A 22,820-nucleotide genomic window follows, 5' to 3' on the forward strand; every position below is an offset into this window, starting at 1 on the left:
GATTAGCTGGGGTTAACAGACATGCGCCACCATAGCCAGCTAATTTTTGTATTTTTAGTAGAGTTGGGGTTTTGTCATGTTGGCCACACTGGTCCCGAACTCTTGGCCTCATGTAATCTGCCTGCCTCGGCTTCCCAAAGTCCTGGGGTTACCGGCATGAGCCACCGTGCTCAGCCTGGAACACCTTTTTAAATCATTTCAGTACCTTATAAGAGATTGTAAATGCATCTTCAACAGGGATGAATTTATCAAAAAGGAGTCAAGAGGGTCAGGGGTGAGGGGTGTTAGGATGGGTATGCTGAAGTAGAAGGGGTTTGGAGCTAGTCTGTCCTACTAGTTGTGTGATAATGTGTGAATAATATAACTTCTCACTCCTTAAATGGGTATTAACGACCTACCTTGCTTGATTTTATTAAGACTTAGATGTAATAATATATTGAAAGTGCTTGGCTTGTAAGTGGTATTTAGTAAATATTTGTTGAGTGGGTAAGTGAACAAGTGAGTGAACACATTGCTAAATGCTTTCCAAAAAGGTGTGCCGGTTTTCACTGCTGCTAGCAATAGTATTATGTAATCTCACCAGCATGGGCATCCTAAGGCTAAACAAATTGCTACAGGACCAGACTAAAAATGCCGCTTTGTTTTGATTTGTATTTCTTTGATAACTAACAAGGTTGAATATTTTGGTATATTTTCTAACTGAATTCTTTCTATGGGATGTATCTGTTCGTATCCTTTACTTATTTGCATGTGTATGATATAAGACTTAGTACTTTGAGTAGACAGCTGATAGGAAGGAAAGTAACTGAACTAACTTAACATTTAAAAATTTTTCTTTTGAAGTGGAAACAATGCTATTTGGAAGTAGCTTTAGTAATTTTGAGTAATCATGTTTATTCTTAGCTTAGATATGTACATAGTGGTGTTTCATTGTATATTTATTTATTCCTGCAAAATTTTAATACGTAAAGCTATAAATGGTACAAAAGTAAAGTAACTGTAGGAGCGATTTCACGAGGTAGCATGTGGCTATTTGTCAGATGAGTACAGTAGTGTTTGGAAGGCCTGGAGGAGGAGAAGGGACTGGTTGGACCTTCTAGAATAGGTAAGATTCTGATAGAGGAGGGTGGGAGAATCCTTTCAAGGGTGGAGAGAGGAAGTTGGGGAGATGTCAAGAGCAAATGCTGGGAGACCGGAATGTAGAAGATTTACGTGGCACCGAGTGAGTTAATTTAGAGGAGGGACATACTAGGGGATAATAGATAATGGATAATGGATAAATGTGACTTCAGGTAGAAAGAAGGAAATGCTTGCAGTGTGGGTGATTTAGCACCTCATTCTGCTAAGTAAGTTAGTCCTGGAATGTTTGTGAGATGGGAAACATGAATGAGCTCTTCTCAGTTTCTATTCCTATGTGCCTCTTAGTGAGTGGACATCTTGCTATGCTGTAAATGGATAAGTATTGTTTATATGCTGTGGCCCCATAGTACAGGGAAGCATTTAGTGTTTACCTGAATTAACAGTGATTTCTTTTTTTGAGACATAGCTTTGGCAGTCTTTTTTACAAGAGATTTTTCAAGGATATTTTTGACCACACTTGATTTTTACCTTAAATTTTGACTTGGGGTGTGGAAGTTGTTTGTTTGTTTGTTTAATTATTTTTAAACAGAGAAGGGAAAGCTAACATTTTGAAGTTCTAGCTGTTTATCTCCTTTTTTTTTTTTTAAGACGGAATTTCGTTCTTGTTGCCCATGCTGGAGCGCAGTAACGCCATCTCGGCTCACTGCAACCTCTGCCTCCCAGATTCAAGTGATTCTCCTGCCTCAGCCTCTCAAGTAGCTGGAATTATAGGCATGTACCACCGTGCCCAGCTAATTTTATATATTTTTATTTCTTTTTCTTTTTTTTTTTTTTTTGTTAGATGAAGTCTTGCTCTGTCACCCAGGCTGGAGTGCAGTGGTGTGATGTTGGTTTACTGTGACCTCCACCTCCTGGGTTCAAGCGATTCTCCTGCTTCAGCTTTCTGAGTAGCTGGGATTATAGGTGTGCACCACCATGCCCAGCTAATTTTTATATTTTTAGTAGAGACGTTATATCACCTTGTTGGTCAGGCTACTCTTGAACTCCTGACCTCGTGATTCACCCACCTTGGCCTCCCAAAGTCTGGGATTACAAGCATGAGCCACTGCGCCCGGCTGTTAATCTCATTTTTGATGTTGGAAAACGAAAATGGATAGATATAGGTTAAAGCTTTTAGTTAAGGCCTAACATTTTAATTAATTATTTGGTGATTACTCTAGGGTTCTTATTATCATAATGTATAAGGCAAGTTTTATTTTCTTCTTTAAATTTTTTTTTTAAATCTACAGAGTGGTGGACATGACAACAGAGTCAACTGCATACAGTGGCATCAAGACAGTGGCTGTTTATATAGTTGTTCAGATGATAAACATATTGTGGAATGGAACGTACAGACGTGCAAAGTAAAGTGGTGAGTAACATTCGTGGTATCGGGTGACTCAGCTTGGAAATGCAGTAGACGCGGACAAATGCTGGACTTGCGGGGAATGCAGAGGTTCCCTTTTCAAAGAACTTTTAATCAAATTGGCATGCAAGATTTTAATACATAAAATACATAAAAGCTAAAAATGGTACAAAAGTAAAGCAACTGTATGAGAGGTCACGAGGTAGCATGTGAGTATTTGTCAGATGAGTACAGTAAGGACGGCCTGGAGTTGGAGAAGGGATTTCAGCCGGACCTTCTGAGATAAGTAAGATTTGGATAGAGGAGGGTAGGAGAATCCAGGGTGGAGAGAGGAAGTTGGGGAGATGGCAAGAGCAAATGCTGGGAGACAGGAGTGTAAAAGATTTACATGGCACTGAGTAAACTAATTCAGAGGAGGGGCATACTAGGGGATAATGGATGATAGATGATGTGGGTCAAAGTATCCTAAGAGCCTGGCCTTGTGTTGTAGATAAAGATCATAGACAATTGATTGTAGTTCAACCACCTGATCCTGGGATTGGCCGCGTAGGAGATGCTTAGTAAATGTGCTGTTGAATATAGTTCCACCTACTGTCTAGTTGAGGACCGTCATGAGGATAATGATGCCCGCGGTCCTGCAGCTGCCAGAGAAGTGATTCTAATCCTGCTATTTTGAGTTCTGGTACAGTGTTTTCCTATTACGCTTCTTTGTTGGGGTTTTAGATTCTGTCTGGTATGCAGGAGAGAGCCACTGACCAAGTGTAGTGGTTCATGCCTGTAATCCCAACACTTTGGGAGGCCAGGGTGGGAGGATTACTTGAGACCAGCCTGGACAACATAGTGAGAACCCCTTCTCTTTGTGTTTTTTTTTTCTTTTCCTTATTTTCCACCTAATTTCATCTTGAGAGAACCCACTCTCTACCAAAAAAAAAAAAAAAAAAAGAGAGAGAGAGAGAGAGAGAATTACTTGTTGGGTGTGGTGGCATGCATGGCCTATGGCCCCAGATATGATGGAGTCTGAGGTGGGAGGATTGCTTGAGCCTAGGAGGTTGAGGCTGCAGTGAGCCGTGATTGTGCCACTATACTCTAGCCTGGGTGACAGAGCAAGACCCTGTCTTTAAAAAAAAAAAAAAAAAAAAAAAAGGCCACTGCAGGCCAGTGTCTCTAGGATAGACTATTCAGAGTAATGCTTTAGGAAAAAGTTATCTGTCAGCAATGTGTAGAATTTAGGGAAAGGAGCTAGTTCAGAGGCAGAGAAGGCAGATAGATTGTTACTGTAATCTGGTTGTAGGATAAGTGTGGGAAGTGAAAATGGGAATGATCGAAACCACTCGATTGCAGTAGAGGAGCGATATTGAGTTTACTGTTTTCAGCTTTGCTAACTAAGCAAGTAACCAATTTAGAGGGAGGACATACTAGGGGGATAATGCATGGTAGAGGATAGAAATTATGGTCAAAAGAGAGAAATGGTTTGGGGGTTTTTAGACAAGGTGACTTTTTTTTTTTTTTTTTCATTTTGCGTTGACAAGTTGACTTTGAAATAATGGTATGTGAAAGATAAGTTCCAGCAGACATGGTGGTGATAGAGACTTAGAGTTTAAAGTGGGGTTTGGGGTTGGAGGTGCAGGTGAGTAAATCATCTCCGTGATGGCTCAGTGAGTATTTGTGCTCCATTTACTTGTAGCAGGCACAGCAGTTTGTATGCTAGTTACCTGTCAGAAATGCCTGCAGAGATTTTGAAACCGTGAGTTTGGGGTGGGGCCTTCGTTATCATTTCTGGATGAGAGGTTACAAAGATAAGTCCTTCACATAGGGACTAGTAATGTTCAAGGAGCCGTTCAACACATTGTACGTCTTAATATATTTAATCATAAGCCTGTGAGGTGGAGTGTAGCCCCACTTTGTTGTTGTGAGGTAGGTTAAATAAGAGCCTGGCCCCTCATACACTAAACTGTGTTGTCTCATAAGATCATTATGTTTTTAGCTTCATCCTTAGCATTCTTAAGTTGCTGTTACTTGATTTTGTTTTCTGTTTTCGATGCTATGCATTGCTTTTCTACTGTGGAAGATGAGGATTTAGCTCTTATCTTCTTTTCTCCCTCCCAAATCTCCCGATATTGTTGTATCAGTGCTCGATAAGCAGCATTTGTTTACATTATAACTCGTTAAATGTTGTTACAACTGAGCCTTAGACTTTCCTATGTTTAATATATTTTTTTGGTACAAAATTTTGCTTTTCTTGGGGTTTATAATTGCTTTGGTTTTCATTTGATTAGTTTTGTATGTGCCTGTTACTAGGTTATTTTCAGTGGCATAAACCTTCCCAGTTATTTTCTAGACACATCAGTCAGTTTTATTCACTTCTTAGAAGACTTCACAGTCTTGTAAGTTCTGCTGAATGATGATTACCCTGAGATTTTCTTTTTTATTATTATTATTTTTGAGTCTTGCCTTGCCACCCAGGCTGGAGTGCAATGGCATGATCTCGGCTCACTGCCACCTCTGCCTTCCAGATTCAAGCAAATCTCCTGCCTCAGCCTCCCGAGTAGCTGGGATTACAGGTGTGTGCCACCACACCGGGCCAATTTTCATATTTTTAGTAGAGATGAGGTTTCACCATGTTGGCCAGGCTGGCCTCAAACACCTGATCTCAAGTGATCCACCAGCCTTGGCCTCCCAAAGTGCTGGGATTACAGGCATGAACCACTGCACCTGGCCAAAATTTTCTTTCACTATCATCCTGGAGAGGTTTTTCTTGTCAGATTCCTGGATTTTATTTTCTCCTTTTTTGGTTTACTCTTTTTTGGTGGGGCACATCAGTTGGTAGATTCCTGAGAAGGTAGGAGAGAGATTTTGCCTGTTCACCAGTGTCTTTAATTATACCTCACAGTGAGTTGGTAGTTAGAGGATATAAGGTTTTGGGTTGCACGTATATTTTCCTCACTAATTTTGGAGACATTTTTCCATTTTTTAAAAAGCTTTTTAGTGTTAATTATTTGTAGTATTCTCAAATTTTCCATGCTTTAAAAATATTAATAAATTACGTTGGCATTTGATGGGGTCATTTAGCATGGAAATTCATGTTTCCTCTCCTTTTTTTTTTTTGAGACAGAGTCTAGCTCTGTCACCAGACTGTAGTGCAGTGGCGTAATCTCAGCTCACTGCAACCACCGCCTCCCGGGTTCAAGCGATCGTCCTGCCTCAGCCTCCTGAGTAGCTGGGATTACAGGCACGCACTGCCATGCCCAGCTAATTTTTGTATTTTTAGTAGAGACAGGGTTTCACCATGTTGGACAGGATGGTCTCAATTATCTGACTTCGTGATCTGCCCACCTCGGCCATCCAAAGTGCTGGGATTATAGGTGTGAGTCACTGAGCCTGGCCCATGTTCTCATTTTTCTTGCACTATTTGATAATTTCATCTGTTTTTTCTTAAGCTTTCTCTAGTGTTACATACTGTTATCTAGATCTTGCATTTCCTGGACTTATTCTTTAAAATTCTGGCTTTTTTCTCTTATTTTCTCCTTTTACTTTTCTGTTACCTGTTAGATTGTCTCAATTTCATTTTCCAAATCTTCTACTTCTAGTGATTTTTTTCTTTTTTTTTTTGAGATGGAGTCTTGCTCTGTTGTCAGACCGGAGTGCAATGGTGCTGTCTTGGCTCACTGTAGCCTCTGCCTCCTGAGTGGCTGGGACTATCAATACATGCCACCACGCCCAGCTAATTTTTGTAATTTTAGTAGAGACTGGGTTTCACCATGTTGGCCAGGATGGTCTCCATCTCTTGACCTTGTGATTTGCCTGCTTTGGCCTCCCAAAGTGCTGGGATTACAGGTGTGAGTCATTGTGTCTGGCTAAAATTTCTTTTACCATGGTTTACTTTAGAAGCTATTTTTTGCTTACTGCTTTTTCTTCTTTTCTTTTTCTTTCTTTTTTTTTGAGACAGATTCTCACCCTGTCGCCCAGGCTGGAGTGCAGTGGTACGATCTCGGCTCACTGCAGCCTCCACCTCCCAGGTTCAAGCAGTTCTCCTGCCTTAGCCTCCCATATAGCTGGGATTACAAGTGCCTGTCACCATGCTCAGCTAATTTTTGTATTTTTAGTAGAGACAAGGCTTCATTATATTGGTGAGGCTGGTCTCAAATGCCTGATCTCGGGTAATCCACCCGCCTCGGCCTTCCAAAGTGCTGGGATTACAGATGTGAGCCAGCACACCTGGCCATTAATTATTTTCTTTTGTTCCTTACATCTCTATTGATTTGTTCTTTTTTATGTTTATGTTTTATCCTCCAGCCCACTGGAGATCCTGGGCTGTCTGTCACTATTTGGAAACAAAGCATTAAAAAGCTGATTGGGGCCAGGCGCGGTGGCTCACGCCTGTAATCCCAGCACTTTGGGAGGCCGAGGCGGGTGGATCATGAGGTCAAGAGTTCGAGACCAGCCTGGCCAAGATGGTGAAATTGAAACCCCATCTCTACTAAAAAAATAAAAAATTAGCCAGGCACGGTGGCACAAGGCTATAATCTCAGCTACTCAGGAGGCTGAGGCGGGAGAATTGCTTGAACCTGGGAGGTGGAGGTTGAAGTGAGCTGAGATCTCGCCATTGCATTCCAGCCCGGGCAACAGAGTGAGACTGGGTCTCAAAAAAAAAAAAAAAAAAGCTGATTGGTGGCTGGGTGCCGTGGCTTATGCCTGTAATCTTAGCACTTTGGAAAGCTGTGGTGGAAGGAATGCTTGAGCTTAGGAGTTCAAGACTGTCCTAGGCAACATAGTGAGAACCCTCTCTCTACAAAAAAGAAAACAATTAGCCAGGGGTGGTGGTGTGTACCTGAAGTTCCAGCTGCCTAAGAGGCTGGGGCAGGAGGATCACTTGAACCCAGGAGATTAAGCCTGCAGTGAGCTGTTATCTTGCTACTGCGCTGTCCCTGGACAACAGAGCGAGACCCTGTTTGGGGAAAAAAATACTGATTGGAAGGCTTAGGTGTGAGTGTGTGACTTTTTAATTGTTATGCTTCATTTATAGAGTGATTAGGAAGCCTTCAAATATTAGTATGTATAGGTCTGGAACCATTTACGTTTCCCAGAGAGGAATTTTTTCATCTAGTGCTTCTTTGTACATACAGATCTGATTTAGTAGGTGTAGCTAGGTTGGAGCTTGAGAGCATAATTCTCACAAGTTCCCAGATGGTGCTGATTGGTGCTTTGAGTTGCAAAGCTCCTGAGGGATTGGGGTGTGGGGAGGATAGAGAGAAGGTATTATTAGCCTAACTAGCATTTTCAATGCTGAGTGGCGGGCTGGGTGCAGTGGCTCACACCTGTAATTCCAGTGCTTTGGGAGGCTGAGGTGGGTGGATCACCTGAGGTTGGGAGTTGGAGACCAGCTTGACCAATATGGAGAAACTTCATCTCTACTAAAAATATAAAATTAGCTGAGTGTGGTGACATATGCCTGCAATCCCAGCTACTTGAGAGGCTGAGGCAGAATTGCTTGAACCCGGGAGGTGGAGGTTACGATGATCCCAGATCGTGTCGTTGCACTCCAGCCTGGGCAACAGAGCAAAACTCTGTCTAAAAAAAAAAAAAAAAAAAAAAAAAGCCCATAAAACCGAGTGGGGAAGTAGATTCAGGAAGTTTATCAGCCTCCTCTAGGTAGTATGGTGATTATGTCTTTTTTATATGTCTCAACATAGTGAATATATGTTGAATATTGAATATAAATGAGAATTGAAGTTATAGTAATCGATGATAAATTGACAAAAATTTTAGAAACCAATAAGGGTAAAGGAAAAGTTCTCCTTATAGCTGGATTTCTTTGATTACCAGTGACGTTGAATGTTTTGTGTTTATCAACAATTTGTATTTTTCCTACGAATTGCCTGTTTATATCCTTTGTCTATTTTTATTTTGAGTTCCTTTTCTTACTGATATGAAGGAGCTATTTGTGTATTGTGAGTATTAATCCTTTGTAGTATATTTTTGGTACTTTTGCCTAGCTTTTTACACACATATATACGTATATTTTTTTTTTGAGACAGGATCTCATTCCGTCATCCAGGTGGAATGCAGTGGTGGCATCTCAGCTCACTGTAACCTCTGCCTCCGGGGTTCAAGTGATCCCCCCATCTCAGCCTCCCTAGTAGCTGGGATTACAAAGTGTTTGCCACCAGCCTAATTTTTGTGTTTTTAGCAGAGACAAGGTTTCACCATGTTGTACAGGCTGGTCTTGAACACCTCAAGTGATCTACTGATCCACCCGCCGTGGCCTCCCAAAGTTTTGGGATTACAGGTGTGAGCCACTGTGCCTGGCCACTTTTTACTTATATTTTAATTTTATGACTTATTTTTATGTAATTAAATCAGATCTATTTTTTTCTTTATATTTTCTGGTTTATAATTGCTGTGGAAGGCCTTTCCACAGGATTAGTTTTTACAATCCTAACCCCAGGATTGTAAAAGCATTCTCATACTCTGTTTAAATACTTTTAAATTTGATCAATTAATTTTTGCATGTTTGTTTGTAATGTAGGAATCTAATTTTGTTTTTGCAATGACTAATTTGACTTATTCCAGGGTTGACTGGCAGAACCATACATTTTCCTTTTTTTTTTTTCCCAAGACGTGGTCTTGCTCTGTCGTCCAAACTGGAGTGCAATGGCACAATCTCGGCTCACTGCAACCTCTGCCTCCTGAGTTCAAGCAATTCTCTTGCCTCAGCCTTCCAAGTAGCTGAGATTACAATTTTTTTTGTATTTTTAGTAGAGATGGGGTTTCACCATGTTGGCTAGGCTGGTCTTGAACTCCTGACCTTGTGATCTGCCTGCCTTAGCCTCCCAGAGTGCTGGGATAACAGGCATTAGCCACCGTGCCCATCTTACATTTTCTTCCACTTGATAACCTCTTGTTATTAAGGTTCTTACTGTTCTCTCTCTTTTTTTTTTTTCTGTAAGACAGTCTTGCTTTGTCACCCAGGCTGGAGTGCAGTGATCGGCTTATTGCAATTTCTGCCTCCTGGGCTCAAGCGATCCTACCACTTCAGCCTCCTTTAGTATCTAGGACTACTACACCACGCCTTGCTAATTTTTGTATTTTTTGTAGAGACAGGGTCTCACTATATTGCCCAAGCTGATCTTGAACTCCTGGAATCAGGCTGTCTGCCCACCTCGATCTTCCAAAATGCTGGGATTATAGGCATGAACCACCATGCCCAGCCCCTAATGTTACTTCTTGATTTTATAAGTGAAAAGCCAAGTTCCTTGTTGTCTGTGACAGCATTAATATGAGTAACAGACAGGAAAGACTCGTGCTTCTAATCATATTTGAGGTAATGAAAAGGTAATGTGAATTAGCTGTTCCTAATTCATATTACCTGTCAGATTGGGGTGCATTCGTGTGGATTTGGTGTGGAAATAACCTTTTTGTGTTGCAGCTTTTGAGAAATTATTTGTGTTATTAAGGGATTTAAAGGCCAACCTTCCAGAGAAAGTGAGAGTTGAGGTAGGGTTAGGAATGGGCTTGGCGAGGTCTAGCCAGTGTGGAACTTTCCTGGACATTCACAAAGTTCATCTCCTGGGTCACACACAGGATGTACAACTACCCATTTTATATTGGTATAACTCTTACTCACCCATTTTCTGATACTTCTTGAGAATCTATCCCATGCCTGCCAAAGGGAGATTGTGCTTTGTTAAGGAGCCCTTTCAATGAGTCTTTATCACAGTGGTATGTCCAGGGTTAGTTACCTGACACAGCTTTTAGGGAATGTAATTGGCATAGGACATGAGGCGGTATTTTTAATGCTCAGTTTTTTTGTTATTTTCCGCTCTGAGTAGGGTTTTTCCTCATTTATTGAGATGCCTTTGTCTCTCTTCACAATATAGCAAATGGAAAGGCGACAATAGCAGTGTCAGTTCCCTGTGTATCAGCCCAGATGGAAAGATGTTGCTTTCAGCTGGTCGAACAATCAAACTATGGGTTTTGGAGACCAAAGAAGTCTACAGAGTGAGTGAATAAAATTATTTATAAGCATAATAATCAAAGAGTAAACGCGGAGAAATGCAGAAGTTTGAGCCATGAGATATTATTTTAAGAATACACATTCTTCATTGTCAGGTACATCTAATAGTTTAGTGGAGAAAATTTAGCCTACTAATCTTATTTGTTGATGTTAAAAAGACTAGACATGTCTACTTCATATGTATTGGAAAAATGAATAGAACCAATATTCAAGAAACAAGATTTTTTTTAAATTTAAATTTTAATATATATACCAACTATGTATCCACACAAAAAAAGTTACCTTATAAAAGACAAAATAGATTTAGAGACAGGGCCTCTCTGTCATCCAGGCTGTAGTGCGGTGACACTATCATAGCTCACTGTGGCCTTGACCTCCCAGGCTCAAGCGATTGTCCCACCTCAGCCTCCTGAGTAGCTGGGAATATAGGTGCTTGCCACCATGCCTAGCTCAAAAAAGATTTTCTTAATAAAAACGTTTTTACCCTACTATGTGATGATTATGGTAATTTTGATTTCTAGCCTACATTCAGCATTTAGTCCACTTACTGTATTTGACTGGAGATTTGGATTGTATGTTTTTTTTTTTTTTTTAGTATTACTGTATATATAAAATATAATTGTACTTTTGGAGGAGGAAAAAACTTTCACTCAGGGCTTACTGAACATTTGGTGCTGTGATGATGCCTTAATATTGTGGTTTCGACTCACTGAGAGTAAAATGAAGACCTACAATTCCTTGGCTGTGTCTGAGCACCCAAGTGTACCCCATTTAAAATGGATAGAATTAAGTGAATCTTTAATTCAAGAATGTAGGAAATAAAGGTGCGGAGTGGTAGGGTCGTGGGAGTTAGAAGGAACATCTAAATTTTCAGTACTTTCAGATGGGGTTTTAAAGAGGAGAATTAAAGTACAAATAACCTTATTTGCTTAGAACTGAATTTAACAGTTTATCATGTAGCTCTTCTTTCAGATATGTGTCATGTGGCTTGTTGATGATACATATACTATTAATTTTTGTCACTGCTTTGAATCTGCTCTCCTAACTGAGATTTAACTTTTGCTAGCATTTCACAGGACATGCGACGCCAGTTTCGTCACTTATGTTTACCACTATCAGACCTCCTAATGAGAGCCAGCCCTTTGATGGAATCACAGGTCTTTATTTCTTATCTGGAGCAGTTCATGACCGGTTACTTAATGTCTGGTATGTAGTCCTTTTGGATTTTGGAGGTAGCATTGAAAGAATTTGTCAGAGCTTACGTAATTAATGTAAATTATGAGTATGGGACTTTGTTGTACTTACTGTTGGATTTACATTGACTCATAATAAATAAAGAATTGAGCCTGCCTACAAAACAGATCTTTCTGAGAAAAAATTAAGTGCATTATGTAATAAAGTCTCCTGTGCTTGTTTAGTGATACAGTGGACCGAATATTTTTGTGGTTGGGCAATTTAGAAGTAACTTTAAAAAAATTTAGGAAGACCATTGATTTTGAAATATGTGGCACCACTGGGTTAATGCAGTAGTATATATTTACAGAGGGCATAAAATTCCTTGGCTGTGTCTGAGAATTCCCAGTAACCCCTTTTTGCAGTAGCCGTTATTGACTATAACTCTTTGAAATCACTTCTAAAAGTAAAAATCAATTCAGTGATACAAAGCCATCAGAGGTTTTTAAGAAATTTCCAGGCCGGGCGCAGTGGCTCACACTTGTAATCCTAGCACTTTGGAGGCCAAGGCGGGCGGATCACCTGAGGTCAGGAGTTCAAGACCAGCCTGACCAACATGGTGACATCCCGTCTTTAAAAAAAAAAAAAAAAAAAAAAAATTCCTGGATTTTATGGCAGCATCTGATGGTGAAGTTGGCTAGAAAAAACCCACCCTGCTGTTTATGAGCAAAATAAGTAGAGATCTTTCTAGATATCTACTTTTCTCATTTTAGTAATAATTAGTTGAGCATGCTTTTCATCATATAAAGTTACTATGAATTTATACAAAGTGATACTCATTTAGAAGTGGGACTCGTCCAATATGTATTCCTTAAAAAGGTGGTTGTGTAGGAGTCATAAGTCAAAATGTGGACCTCTGTTTACCTTCAAAACCACCAGCAAAGCTGTAATTCCTAATTACGACTCTTATAATGAAACAGATATGGTTTTCTGTTTCATGTTTGATTTTTGAGGAGAGCCAGTGGAGATAAATTCCTTTAGAGGGTCTAATAATTGCATAAGGAATTAGTAGTGCTAAAAAATTAAAATCTACCAGAGTCCCCTGCCATGACTGACTGAGTTGCTTCAATTTCAAATGTTTTACCACTTAGACTTCCTTGTACCTAGGGGTCTCTAGCTACAAAATTTCATAATATAAAATAAAAGTTGGTTTATGTTAATCTTAACCTGAATAGTATCTACTATATGTGGGGGCTTCCTGGTAAAAAGGAAGTAAATGTAAAATTAACCACACACACAAAAGAAAAATATTAAAACCCATATTGAAAAGTTGCCCAATGAGCTCTGTAATTGCATGGGGATAGGTAGAGCAGGCCTAAGGCCCCCTGATAATTCCCTTTGAAAGACACATTTCTGTGAGCACATAACATGCAGAGGCTTCTTGCTGCCTTGCATTTAGCTTCTTGGTGAATGAAGATTAACAGATAAACCCCAGTACTATCTCTTATTGATTGGTTAAGATACTGTGTATAGTGGTCTGATGATAGAGATACTGAACATAGTTGAATGGCTTCATGTTAGAATGAATCTTACTAAGAATTTTTGCATGAAAACATTTAGAATTTATCAAATCAACTCTTAATTTTCTTCTGGACCGCAAAGAAACTGATTTGAATCTTGTTTGTAAATCATGTTTGTTATATAATTATTTTTAAAAATTTGTACCTAAATTTTAAAAACAGCTATATTGAAGTATAGTTGACATGTAATAAACTGCACATACCAGAGTGGTCAAACTGATGAGTTTTAACATACATATACATTGTGAAACTCTCACCACAAACAAGATAATGGATGTCTTTCCTCATGTCTTGTAATCTCTCTGTTTCCAGACTTGTTGACAGGTTTTGGGTCATTACAAATAAAGTTGCTGTGGACATTTTTGGTGTACAAGTCTTTATATGGACATGTGATTTCATTTCTTTTGGGTAAATAGGAGTGCAGTGGTTGGATCATATGATAGGTGTATATTTAGCTTTTTAAGACATTGCCAGCTTTGTTTTAAAATGGTTGTAGCATTTTGCATTTTTACCAGCAGCCTATGAAAATGGGAATTCCTTCACATCCTCATCAGCACTTGGTATAGCATTTAATTTTGAGCCATTCTAATCGGTGGGTAGTGGTATTTCGTGGTGTTAAATTGACTTTCTCTAATGCCTCGTGATGTTAAGATTCATGCTTTTGCATTATGGATATCCAGGGATCCCAGTATCATTTGTTGAGAAGATCTATGCTGACTTGGTTTTACATATATCCCTCCTCCCATAACCCCCAACACCACACCCACACATCCCTGCACCCACATTCTTATCCCTATATCGGTTCTCATTATTTGTAGTTGTTAAGTTCTATAAAGTCCCTACGAACACTGATTTAGTCAATAACATTATTCCTTGGGGAAATACAACATTAGGTTCCTATGAGCCTTCAGTTACAACATTTTTGTCATCGGTTTTTGTGTTTATATCATTTATATCATAATGGTAGCCAGTTTGTAACATTTTTGTCATCAATATATAAAACCCTGTTTTATGTTTGTTTGTTTGAAGATATCTTATTTAATGCGTGTTTTTGATTCATTAATTTTGAACTCAGAGCACTACAACTCACATCTGAGTGAAGCCTATTTAAGACATATTTTCACTGTGAGGCACATCACAGCCTTCTTATGCATAGGAACACCATAGAGCACTTCAGAAGTATATTTGGGGACATTTTAAACATGAAATCTCCAACAAAGCACAAAACTGCCAAAAACATGGTACTAGGTTGACGGTGGAACTACTTGTTGATAGTATGAGAACAGCAATGAGAAGACAGAGAGTAGCCTTGTTCTAACGTAGCTGAAGATGTTGAGTTTGTTAGGCAACTCAGATTTTTCACTAGTCTACCTGATTGAAGGAGCATAAAATACAGTGATTTTGAGGTTATAAATAAAATTTTGCAAACCAATTTGCAAATAAGAAATCCATGGATAATGACAATCAGCTGCATATGTGTGTACATACAGGTCTGTTTCTGTGCTCTCTACTCAATATCATTATGATGTTTATTCTCCCCAAATTGACCTGTAGGCTTAACGCAGACCAATTCAAAATCTTAGCAGGCTTTTTTTTTTTTTTTTAAGAGATTAACAAACTGATTCTAAAATTCAAATGGAAAGACAAATGACAAGAATAGACAAAATCATTTTGAAAAAGAAAAAATGTTAGAGGACTAAGGTTGATTTCAAGGCATTATCAAGCTGTACTCATCACGATTCCGGTGTTAGTATCAAGATAGACAAACAGATCAACAGAAAAGAACAGAGAATGTTACTCATTGTTTAAGTCTGCTACAAATGCATTACTGCTTTCCCTTTTCTCAAGCAACCATGTTATGTGGTAGTGACATGGATGCTTCCCTTGTGTTGATCTTTAGTTACTTTATTAGTTTTCAAAAATGACAAAGCTCTTGGGAATCTCATGCACTGATCTCCCTGTCCCCTTAGGTGTTTGCCTTTTTAGAAACAAATTTAAATGTGTCTTGCTATCTAATTTGCTGCTTTTGTTACCTAGGCAGGTCCGATCAGAAAACAAAGAAAAGAGTGCAGTGATGTCATTTACAGTTACCGATGAACCTGTCTATATTGACTTAACATTGTCAGAAAACAAAGAAGAGGTAAATGGCTCGATTTTTGAGAATTTGTTTTTTGATTTCACAGATGTTGTTTCTACAATCAAGGTTTTGATGATTTAATGACTTGAGAAATAGAAGGGACCTGAGGGAGTAACAACAAACTGTAACAAATTTTAGACCGTTCAAAGGAACTTAAATCACGATGATAATCTCTTACGGGGAAGGGAAAATTTTGTACAGGAAGGTAGTACAGTCAGAAATTCATTATGTGAATTAAGAAAAGTTGTTGAGGGATTTTGTTACTAGGAGTATGTATATATGATTCTTTTCTCAGATGCAGTATTTTTGGTGCTAGCTTCTGATGTCCTCTTGTTTGTTGCCTATAAAAAAATAGTTATTCACTGGGCGAGGTGGCTCACGCCTGTAATCCTAGCACTTTGGAAGGCTGAGGCAGGTGGATCACGAGGTCAGGAGTTCGAGATCATCCTGGCCAACATGGTATAACCCCGTCTCTACTAAAAATACAGAAAAATTAGCTGGGCATGGAGGCAGGAGAATCACTTGAACCTGGGAGGCAGAGGTTGCAGTGAGTCAAGACTGCGCCACCGCACTCCAGCCTGGGCAACACAATGAGACTCCGTCTCGGGGGAACAAAAAAATTTTTTTTCATGTAAAAATCAGGGATTTGATGATTATAGCATTAAATCTGATGTCATCAAATTACTTCATGTTTCTCTTTGACTAAAGCTATGTATGATTTTGATTTGCACAGAATCCCACATTTTTAATGCAAGTTAAGGGTATTTCACTTTTAACTCAGATTAGTTTTCAAATGCAGATTTTGTATTAACCCCTAGGATTTAGAGATGATTTAAAGGTTTTTCATCATGTTTTAATACTTTAAAAAAAATGTTTTAGTGGAAGAAGCATTGGTTTAAAAATAAAAAGATTTTGGTTTAATGTTGCTTCTGGCTGGGCTTGGTGGCTAACGTGAGCCCAGGAGTTCAGGACCACCGTGCCCAGCTAATTTTTTTTTTATTTTTTGTAGAGACAGGTGCCCAGCTAATTTTTAAAAAATTTTTTGTAGAGACCATGTCTCTACAAAAGGGTCTCTACAAAAAATAAAAAAAAAAAATTGGGTGGGCACAGTGGCATGTACTTGTGGTCCCAGCTACTTGGGAGGCTGAAGTGGGAAGATTGCTTGAGCCCCGGAAGTTGAAGCTGTAGTGAGCTGTGATACTGCCACTGTACTCCAGCCTGGGTGACAGTGAGACCCTGTCTCAGTAATTAAGTAAATAAATAAATAAATAAATAAATATAGCTTCTGTTGCTAATAAACTTGGCCTTCTAATATGAAGTGGGGGCCATTGATATTAGATCAGTGATTCTCTGTAAATATTTTTGTCTTTAAGAAAACTAGTAGGAATCGTACACTTAATTACAGTAATCTGTGTTTTAATGTCATAAAGCTGTTGGGCACACTTGGGTACATTCAGTGTGATCTGTAGTCACTATTCTGATGATCGGAAGTTCTGATCATAGGGAACTGATGAGAAACATTTTGGTATTTTCCCCTATAAGTTGTTTTTTTTTTTTTTTTTTTTTTTTTGAAATGGAGTCTCAATCTGTCACCCAGCTGGAGTGCAGTGGCTCGATCTTGGCTCACTGCAGCCTCCGCCCCCTGGGTTCAAGTAGTTCTCCTGCCTCAGCCTCGGTAGTAGCTGGAATTACAGGTGTGCACTACCATGCCTGGTTAATTTTTGTATTTTTAATAGAGACAATGTTTTGCCATGTTGGTCAGGCTGGTTTCAAACTCCTGGCCTTAAGTGATCTGCCCGCCTTGGCCTCCCAAAGTGCTGGGATACAGGCATAAGCCACTGTGCCCAGTCCCCTATAACTGTTAAATAAAGAAGTTGATTTAACGTGAAGTGACTTTCTAAAAAAAAAAAAAATCTTTTTTTTTTTTTTTTTTTTTTTCGGGAGACAGGGTCTTGCTGTGTCACCCAGGCTGGACTGTAGTGGTGCTAACTTGGCTCACTGCAACCTCTGCTTCTCAGGTTTAAGTGATCTTTCTGCCTCAGTCTCTCAAGTAGCTGGGCCTATAGGTGTGTACCACCATGCCTGGCTAATTTTTGTTTTTTTTTCTAGTAGAAATGGAGTTTCGCCATGTTGGCCAGGCTGGTTTTGAACTCCTAACCTCAAGTGATCTGCCCACCTTGGCCCCCCAAAGAGCTGGGTTTGCAGGTGTGAGCCACTGCGCCCAGCCAAAAGTTTTTAACCTTTATTTGTGGGCGTGTTTTTTTTTTTTTTCTTTTTGAGACAGACTTTATCTTGTTGCCCAGGCTGGAGTGCAGTGGCACGATCTTGGCTCACTGCAGCCTCCACCTCTTGGGTTCAAGCGATTCTCCTGCCTCAGCCTCCTGAGTAGCTGGGATTACAGGTGCCCACTACCAAGCTCAGCTAATTTTTTGTATTTTTTAGTAAAGATGGGGTCTCACCATGTTGGCCAGGCTGGTCTTGAACTCCTGACTTCAGGTAGTCCACCCGCCTCGGCCTCCCAAAGTGCTGGGATTACAGACATGAGCCACCGTGCCCTGCTGTGTGTGTAATTTTTAGAGGTAGGTTCTTAAATATAAGTAATTTATGGGAGAAAAATCGCTTCCTTGGAGTAGCAAAACTTGCCACTACTCTATGTAGAGAATAGACCGAGTTTGTTTATTTGTTTTGTTTTTGAGATGGAGTCTCGCTCTGTTGGCCAGGGTGGAGTGTGATAGTGTGATCTCTGCTCACTGCAACCTCCACCTCCCATGTTGGAGCAGTTCTCCTGCCTCAGCCTCCCAGGGAGCTGGGACTACAGGCACGTGCCACCATGCCCGGCTAATTTTCGTGTTTTTAGTAGAGATGGAGTTTTACCATGTTGGCCAGGCTAGTCTTGAACTCCTGACCTTATGTGATCCACCTGCTTCCGCGTCCCAAAGTGCTGGGATTATAGGCATGAGCCACCGCGCCCAGCCAAGACTGAGTTTTTACTTTCTCTTTTTCTGACTGAATTCTGTTGCTACTTTTAGATTTAATTTTAGGTTTGATTCAGATGTCATCTTGGATTATTATTGGCATTATATTGAAAATTATCAATAATAAAGGAGCAGAACTGTTTTTTTGAAATGATTTTTTTCTTTTTTTGAGACGGAGTCTTGCTCTCTTGCCAGGCTGGAGTGCAGTGGCGTGATCTTGGCTTACTGCAGCCTCTGCCTTCTGTGTTCAAATGATTCTCTTGCCTCAGCCTCCGGAGTAGCCGGGACTACAGGCACGCGTCACCACACTGAGCTAAGTTTTGGATTTTTAGTAGAGACGGGGTTGCACCATGTTGGCCAGGATGGTCTCAATCTCTGCTTTGTGATGTACCTGCCTTGACCTCCCAAGGTGCTGGGATTACAGATATGAGCCACCATGCTCGGCCTTTTAAATGATTTTTTAAGACATTAAACCAGGAAGCCAGTTCTAATTCGGACACTTCATATGAGATTGTAGTTAACAGCAATACGTTAGAATTAAACAAAACCTTAGTTATGGTATTGCAGAGCAATCTGCTTATTTTGTCTTCAAAGGTTACCAACTGCTCTAGACAGGTTAGATTTCCATGCCTGTCAATTGGAGTTGCACAAGGGGGAACTAGAACATTGGATGGCATGGAAATGGTCTCTCCCCTGATAACTTTTTCTTTTTTGAGATGGGGTTTCACCCTGTTGCCCAGACTGGAGTGCAGTGGTGCCATCAAGGCTCACCGTAGCCTTGACCTCCCGGGCCTAAGTGATCCCACCCCAGTCTTGTGAGTAGCTGAGACTACAGGCATGTGCCCTCTGTACTGTGCTAATTTTTTTTTGTATTTTTTTGCACAAACGGGGTTTCGCTGTATTTCCCAGTTTGGCCTTGAACTCCTGGGCTCTAGCTATCTTCCCGCCCCAGCCTCCCAAAGTGCTGGGATTACAGGCCTGAGCCACTGTACCTGGCCCTCCCCTGACAACTGTCATATAGCACTAAACCTGAGAAAGAATGAAATTTTCTTTAGTAAAACTCCCCTTTCTGAGATTTCTTATTTTTAAATATACCAGTAAAGAATTTTAAACATTTTCAAAGTTGTTTTCACAATGAATGTTAGTCTCTTTTTTCTAGTTTTTAATTGATATATTACAGTTGTGCAAAGTTGGTCTTAAAACATTTTGTATACTTCATTTTCTTTCAATGTATTGGCTACTCCCTGAATTCTCTCATTACCTTTATAACTAAAGTTATAGCAGTATTTTGGAAGTGCTTTCATTTAAGCTTTCCTTAAGAAAGCTTCAGAACTTTAAAACATGAGCTTTAGGGAGGCTGACAGCAAGAGTATGGTAGGTAGGAGCATGCAGAGAGCGTAAGCCACTCACACTGACAGTGGATGGAGGGAGAGAGGTGGTCAGGACTTTACAACACCCCTTCCTAGGTGGATGGGGGCGTTTCCAGACAGCCTAGGCCACTTACATTGACAGGGATGGAGGAAGAGAGGCAATGAGGGCTTACAACGCCCCTTCCTAGCCATACATGCAAAATGGCTTTTTCTGTATTCCCGGCATGAGGGGCATGTCAGCTCCATGTTACCAGCCTTTGCACTTGGTATTAACTTTGCTCATCTAATTTTGAGGGTTCATTCTCCTTGACTATTATCTTCTTGGCATAAACATTTATCTAGAATGTTGACAACCCTACTACTAAGGGTTATTTTGACAGAGGTAATTATTTTTAAATGGATTCTTGCTATTTTTTTTTTTCTTCTGATTATGTAAAGGGGTGGGGAGGAGAGCTGAGTTTTCATAAGTTATATTGGGGACTGGAATATGTTTTCCTTTATAATACGTTGGTTACATTTTTGTTTTAGCCTGTCAAGTTGGCTGTTGTTTGCAGAGATGGTCAAGTCCATCTTTTTGAACACATATTAAATGGGTAAGTAAGAAATTTTCCAAGTACAAAATTTCTTTCCCTGGCTTGTTACTTGGTTATTTTCCCAGCTGGTTATTCTTTGCATCATATTACTATTCAGTTAGACTGTTTTGATAGCATTTTTCTTTATCCACATGACTACATACATTCCCAGTTAAAGCTGGGTATCAGATTTATTTATATATTTGTGATTAGGAGAGTGGCTCTTTATGATGTATCCTTAGTAAATGTTGGTAGTTTTTTTTTTTTTTTGAGATGGAGTCTCACGCTGTCATCCAGGCTGGAATGCAGTGGTGTGATCTCAGCTCACTGCAATCTCTGCCTCCCGGGTTCAAGCGATTTCTGTCTCAGCTTCCCAAGTAGCTGGGACTACAGACGTGCACCGTCATGCCCAGCTGATTTTTTTTTTTTTTTTTTTTTGTATTATTAGTAGAGATGCGGTGTCACCATATTGGCCAGGCTGGTCTCGAATTCCTGACCTCGTTATCTGCCCACCTCAGCCTCTCAAAGTGCTGGGATTACAGGTGTGAGCCACCAGGCCTGGCAGTGTTGGTAGTTCCAATGATAAATTTCAGAAGAAAGTGGCTCAGTTAGAGAGATTCACTTGTGAACTTTGATGATGTTTTATTTGTCTTTGAGAGTACTTTACTTCCCCTTGCCAGTGCTGCTGTTTTCTTAGACAGAGAGGAGTATTGTTGTTAGGTTGTGTAGCGGTCGTAGATCAAGAGTCCGCAAACTGGCCTGCAGGCTGCATTCAGTGGAGACCGTATATGGTCTGAAGAACCTGAAGTATTTATTATTTTGCCCTCTTCAGAAAATTTGCCAAACGTTGTCGTATACTGAAAACACGGCTTGAGACTCATTATGCACACAATTTTGTTAAGCTTTAAAATGGTTTTAACCATTTGTTGTCAATTGGTATCCTTCTTTTAAAATACCATTATAGGAATTTATTTAATTATAAACAGATTATATAAAAAGTCTGCTCATTTTAAAACATCCAGGATGCCCAGACACTTGATTTTAAAACCTGAGTCTCCCTCCATTGAGTTCTGCTCCTATAGATAACTGTTTACATTTTAGTGTGTTACTCTTGAAGCTTTTATTTATAGAATGATGTATGTACCTGGAGTGTACAATTGAGACTCAGAAGAAGTGGGGCTCAAAGGTAGTGGGCCACAGTGAGGACTCGGGCATCTCTTCCTGGGCAGTGGCAAGCCATTGAAGGATTTCAAGCAGAGGATTTCATGAGCTTTGACCTAAGTTTTAAGATAGTCATTCCGTTTAGAATAGACTGTATAGAGGGGGAAAGGCTAAAGCAGAAACTCCAAAACTTGGGTCTAGAGGTAATTGTGGAGTCGGGGTGATAGGAGGAGTAAGTTGGAAAGATAGGGATTGTGAGATGCTTAGACCTGGGATATTATGCAGGATGTGTATTTTAGAGAAGAAGGGTTAATAAGATGTGTAGGGTGTGAGGAGTTTGTGGCTGAAATACAGTGAGTGAGGGACATGTTTGTTTGAGAAAGTTGACAGATGAGAGTGTCAGAAGTGTCCTTCCACCCATCAACCTGGACACTTGAGTGTGGAAACCACTGAGAAAGGAATTCATTTGGTGTAATGTTGGAAGGAATAACCGCAAGCCACTGAAATCTTTAAGAAATGTGGGGAAATGACCCAGAGATCATTGGATGGCAGCAGGGGGGAGGGGTAGCTGGGATTGGTGTCAACAATTTGAAAGATTTTAGGGACAAAAGAGGGAGAGATTTTTGTCTTGAAGTGTCAGTGAAGAACAAGGAACTCATTTAAATCACGTCCAAGGCCCCTGGCACAAAGAGTATGGGAGAGAAAAGAGGTACAAGTTGGGAGTGCTGCAGGGCCAAACCAGGGTAGAGGAAGAATGTGAAGAAAGCCCCTAGAGAAGCCATTGAGGACATAATTTTGCTGCTGGAACTACAGTCCAGAGGCTTGCTGTGGCTTCTGGGGGTTGGGAGCATTTGGAGATGGGACTGTCTGGAACAGGGCTGGACAGAACAACACAGGACCTGAAGTACAGGGTGGCGACAGAACGTTTGACAGCTTGGGGCTTCTTCATGGGGCCTGAAAAAATGGGACAGAGGGGCAAGTAGGTCTCAAGGCTGATTTCGGTGGTGAGGAAGGTGAGGTCTTGAAAGGGAGTACTCATGGTCCAGAGACCCAGGTGACTCCTGATGGCAGTGTAGAAGCTACAGGAGGGTCACATTTCATGACTTGATGTCAGTCCAGAGAGTTAGTGTGAAACATTTTTTCAAATTCTCTAATTTCATTTTCCTCCCTCCATTTCCAGATACTGCAAAAAGCCTTTGACTTCAAACTGCACAATTCAGATAGCAACACCTGGGAAAGGCAAGAAATCAACACCAAAACCCATCCCTATTCTAGCTGCTGGTTTTTGCTCAGACAAAATGTCATTGTTGCTTGTATATGGCAGTTGGTTTCAGCCTACTATTGAGCGAGTGG

General features: G+C 40.2%; 1 protein-coding gene and 1 non-coding gene across 2 annotated transcripts in view; both read left to right on the top strand.

Moving 5' to 3' along the window:
* The window catches only part of WDR43 (WD repeat domain 43), a 59,840-nt gene that overhangs the window by 8,398 nt on the left and 28,622 nt on the right, over positions 1–22,820 (top strand). The window contains exons 3-8 of the mRNA XM_032239185.1: positions 2,370–2,491; positions 10,363–10,483; positions 11,566–11,705; positions 15,290–15,392; positions 20,263–20,327; positions 22,648–22,819. Of these exons, the coding sequence (XP_032095076.1) occupies positions 2,370–2,491; positions 10,363–10,483; positions 11,566–11,705; positions 15,290–15,392; positions 20,263–20,327; positions 22,648–22,819 (723 nt within the window). The remainder of the gene's footprint in view (positions 1–2,369; positions 2,492–10,362; positions 10,484–11,565; positions 11,706–15,289; positions 15,393–20,262; positions 20,328–22,647; position 22,820) is intronic.
* On the top strand, positions 11,171–11,255 carry LOC116524357. Its single transcript, XR_004257300.1, has one exon. It is a non-coding gene; the product is annotated as a small nucleolar RNA SNORD53/SNORD92 (small nucleolar RNA).

This window comes from Sapajus apella, unplaced genomic scaffold (assembly GCF_009761245.1).
Source record: "Sapajus apella isolate SASKATOON/1434 unplaced genomic scaffold, GSC_monkey_1.0 scaffold44, whole genome shotgun sequence".
Classification (NCBI taxonomy): Eukaryota; Metazoa; Chordata; class Mammalia; order Primates; family Cebidae; genus Sapajus; species Sapajus apella.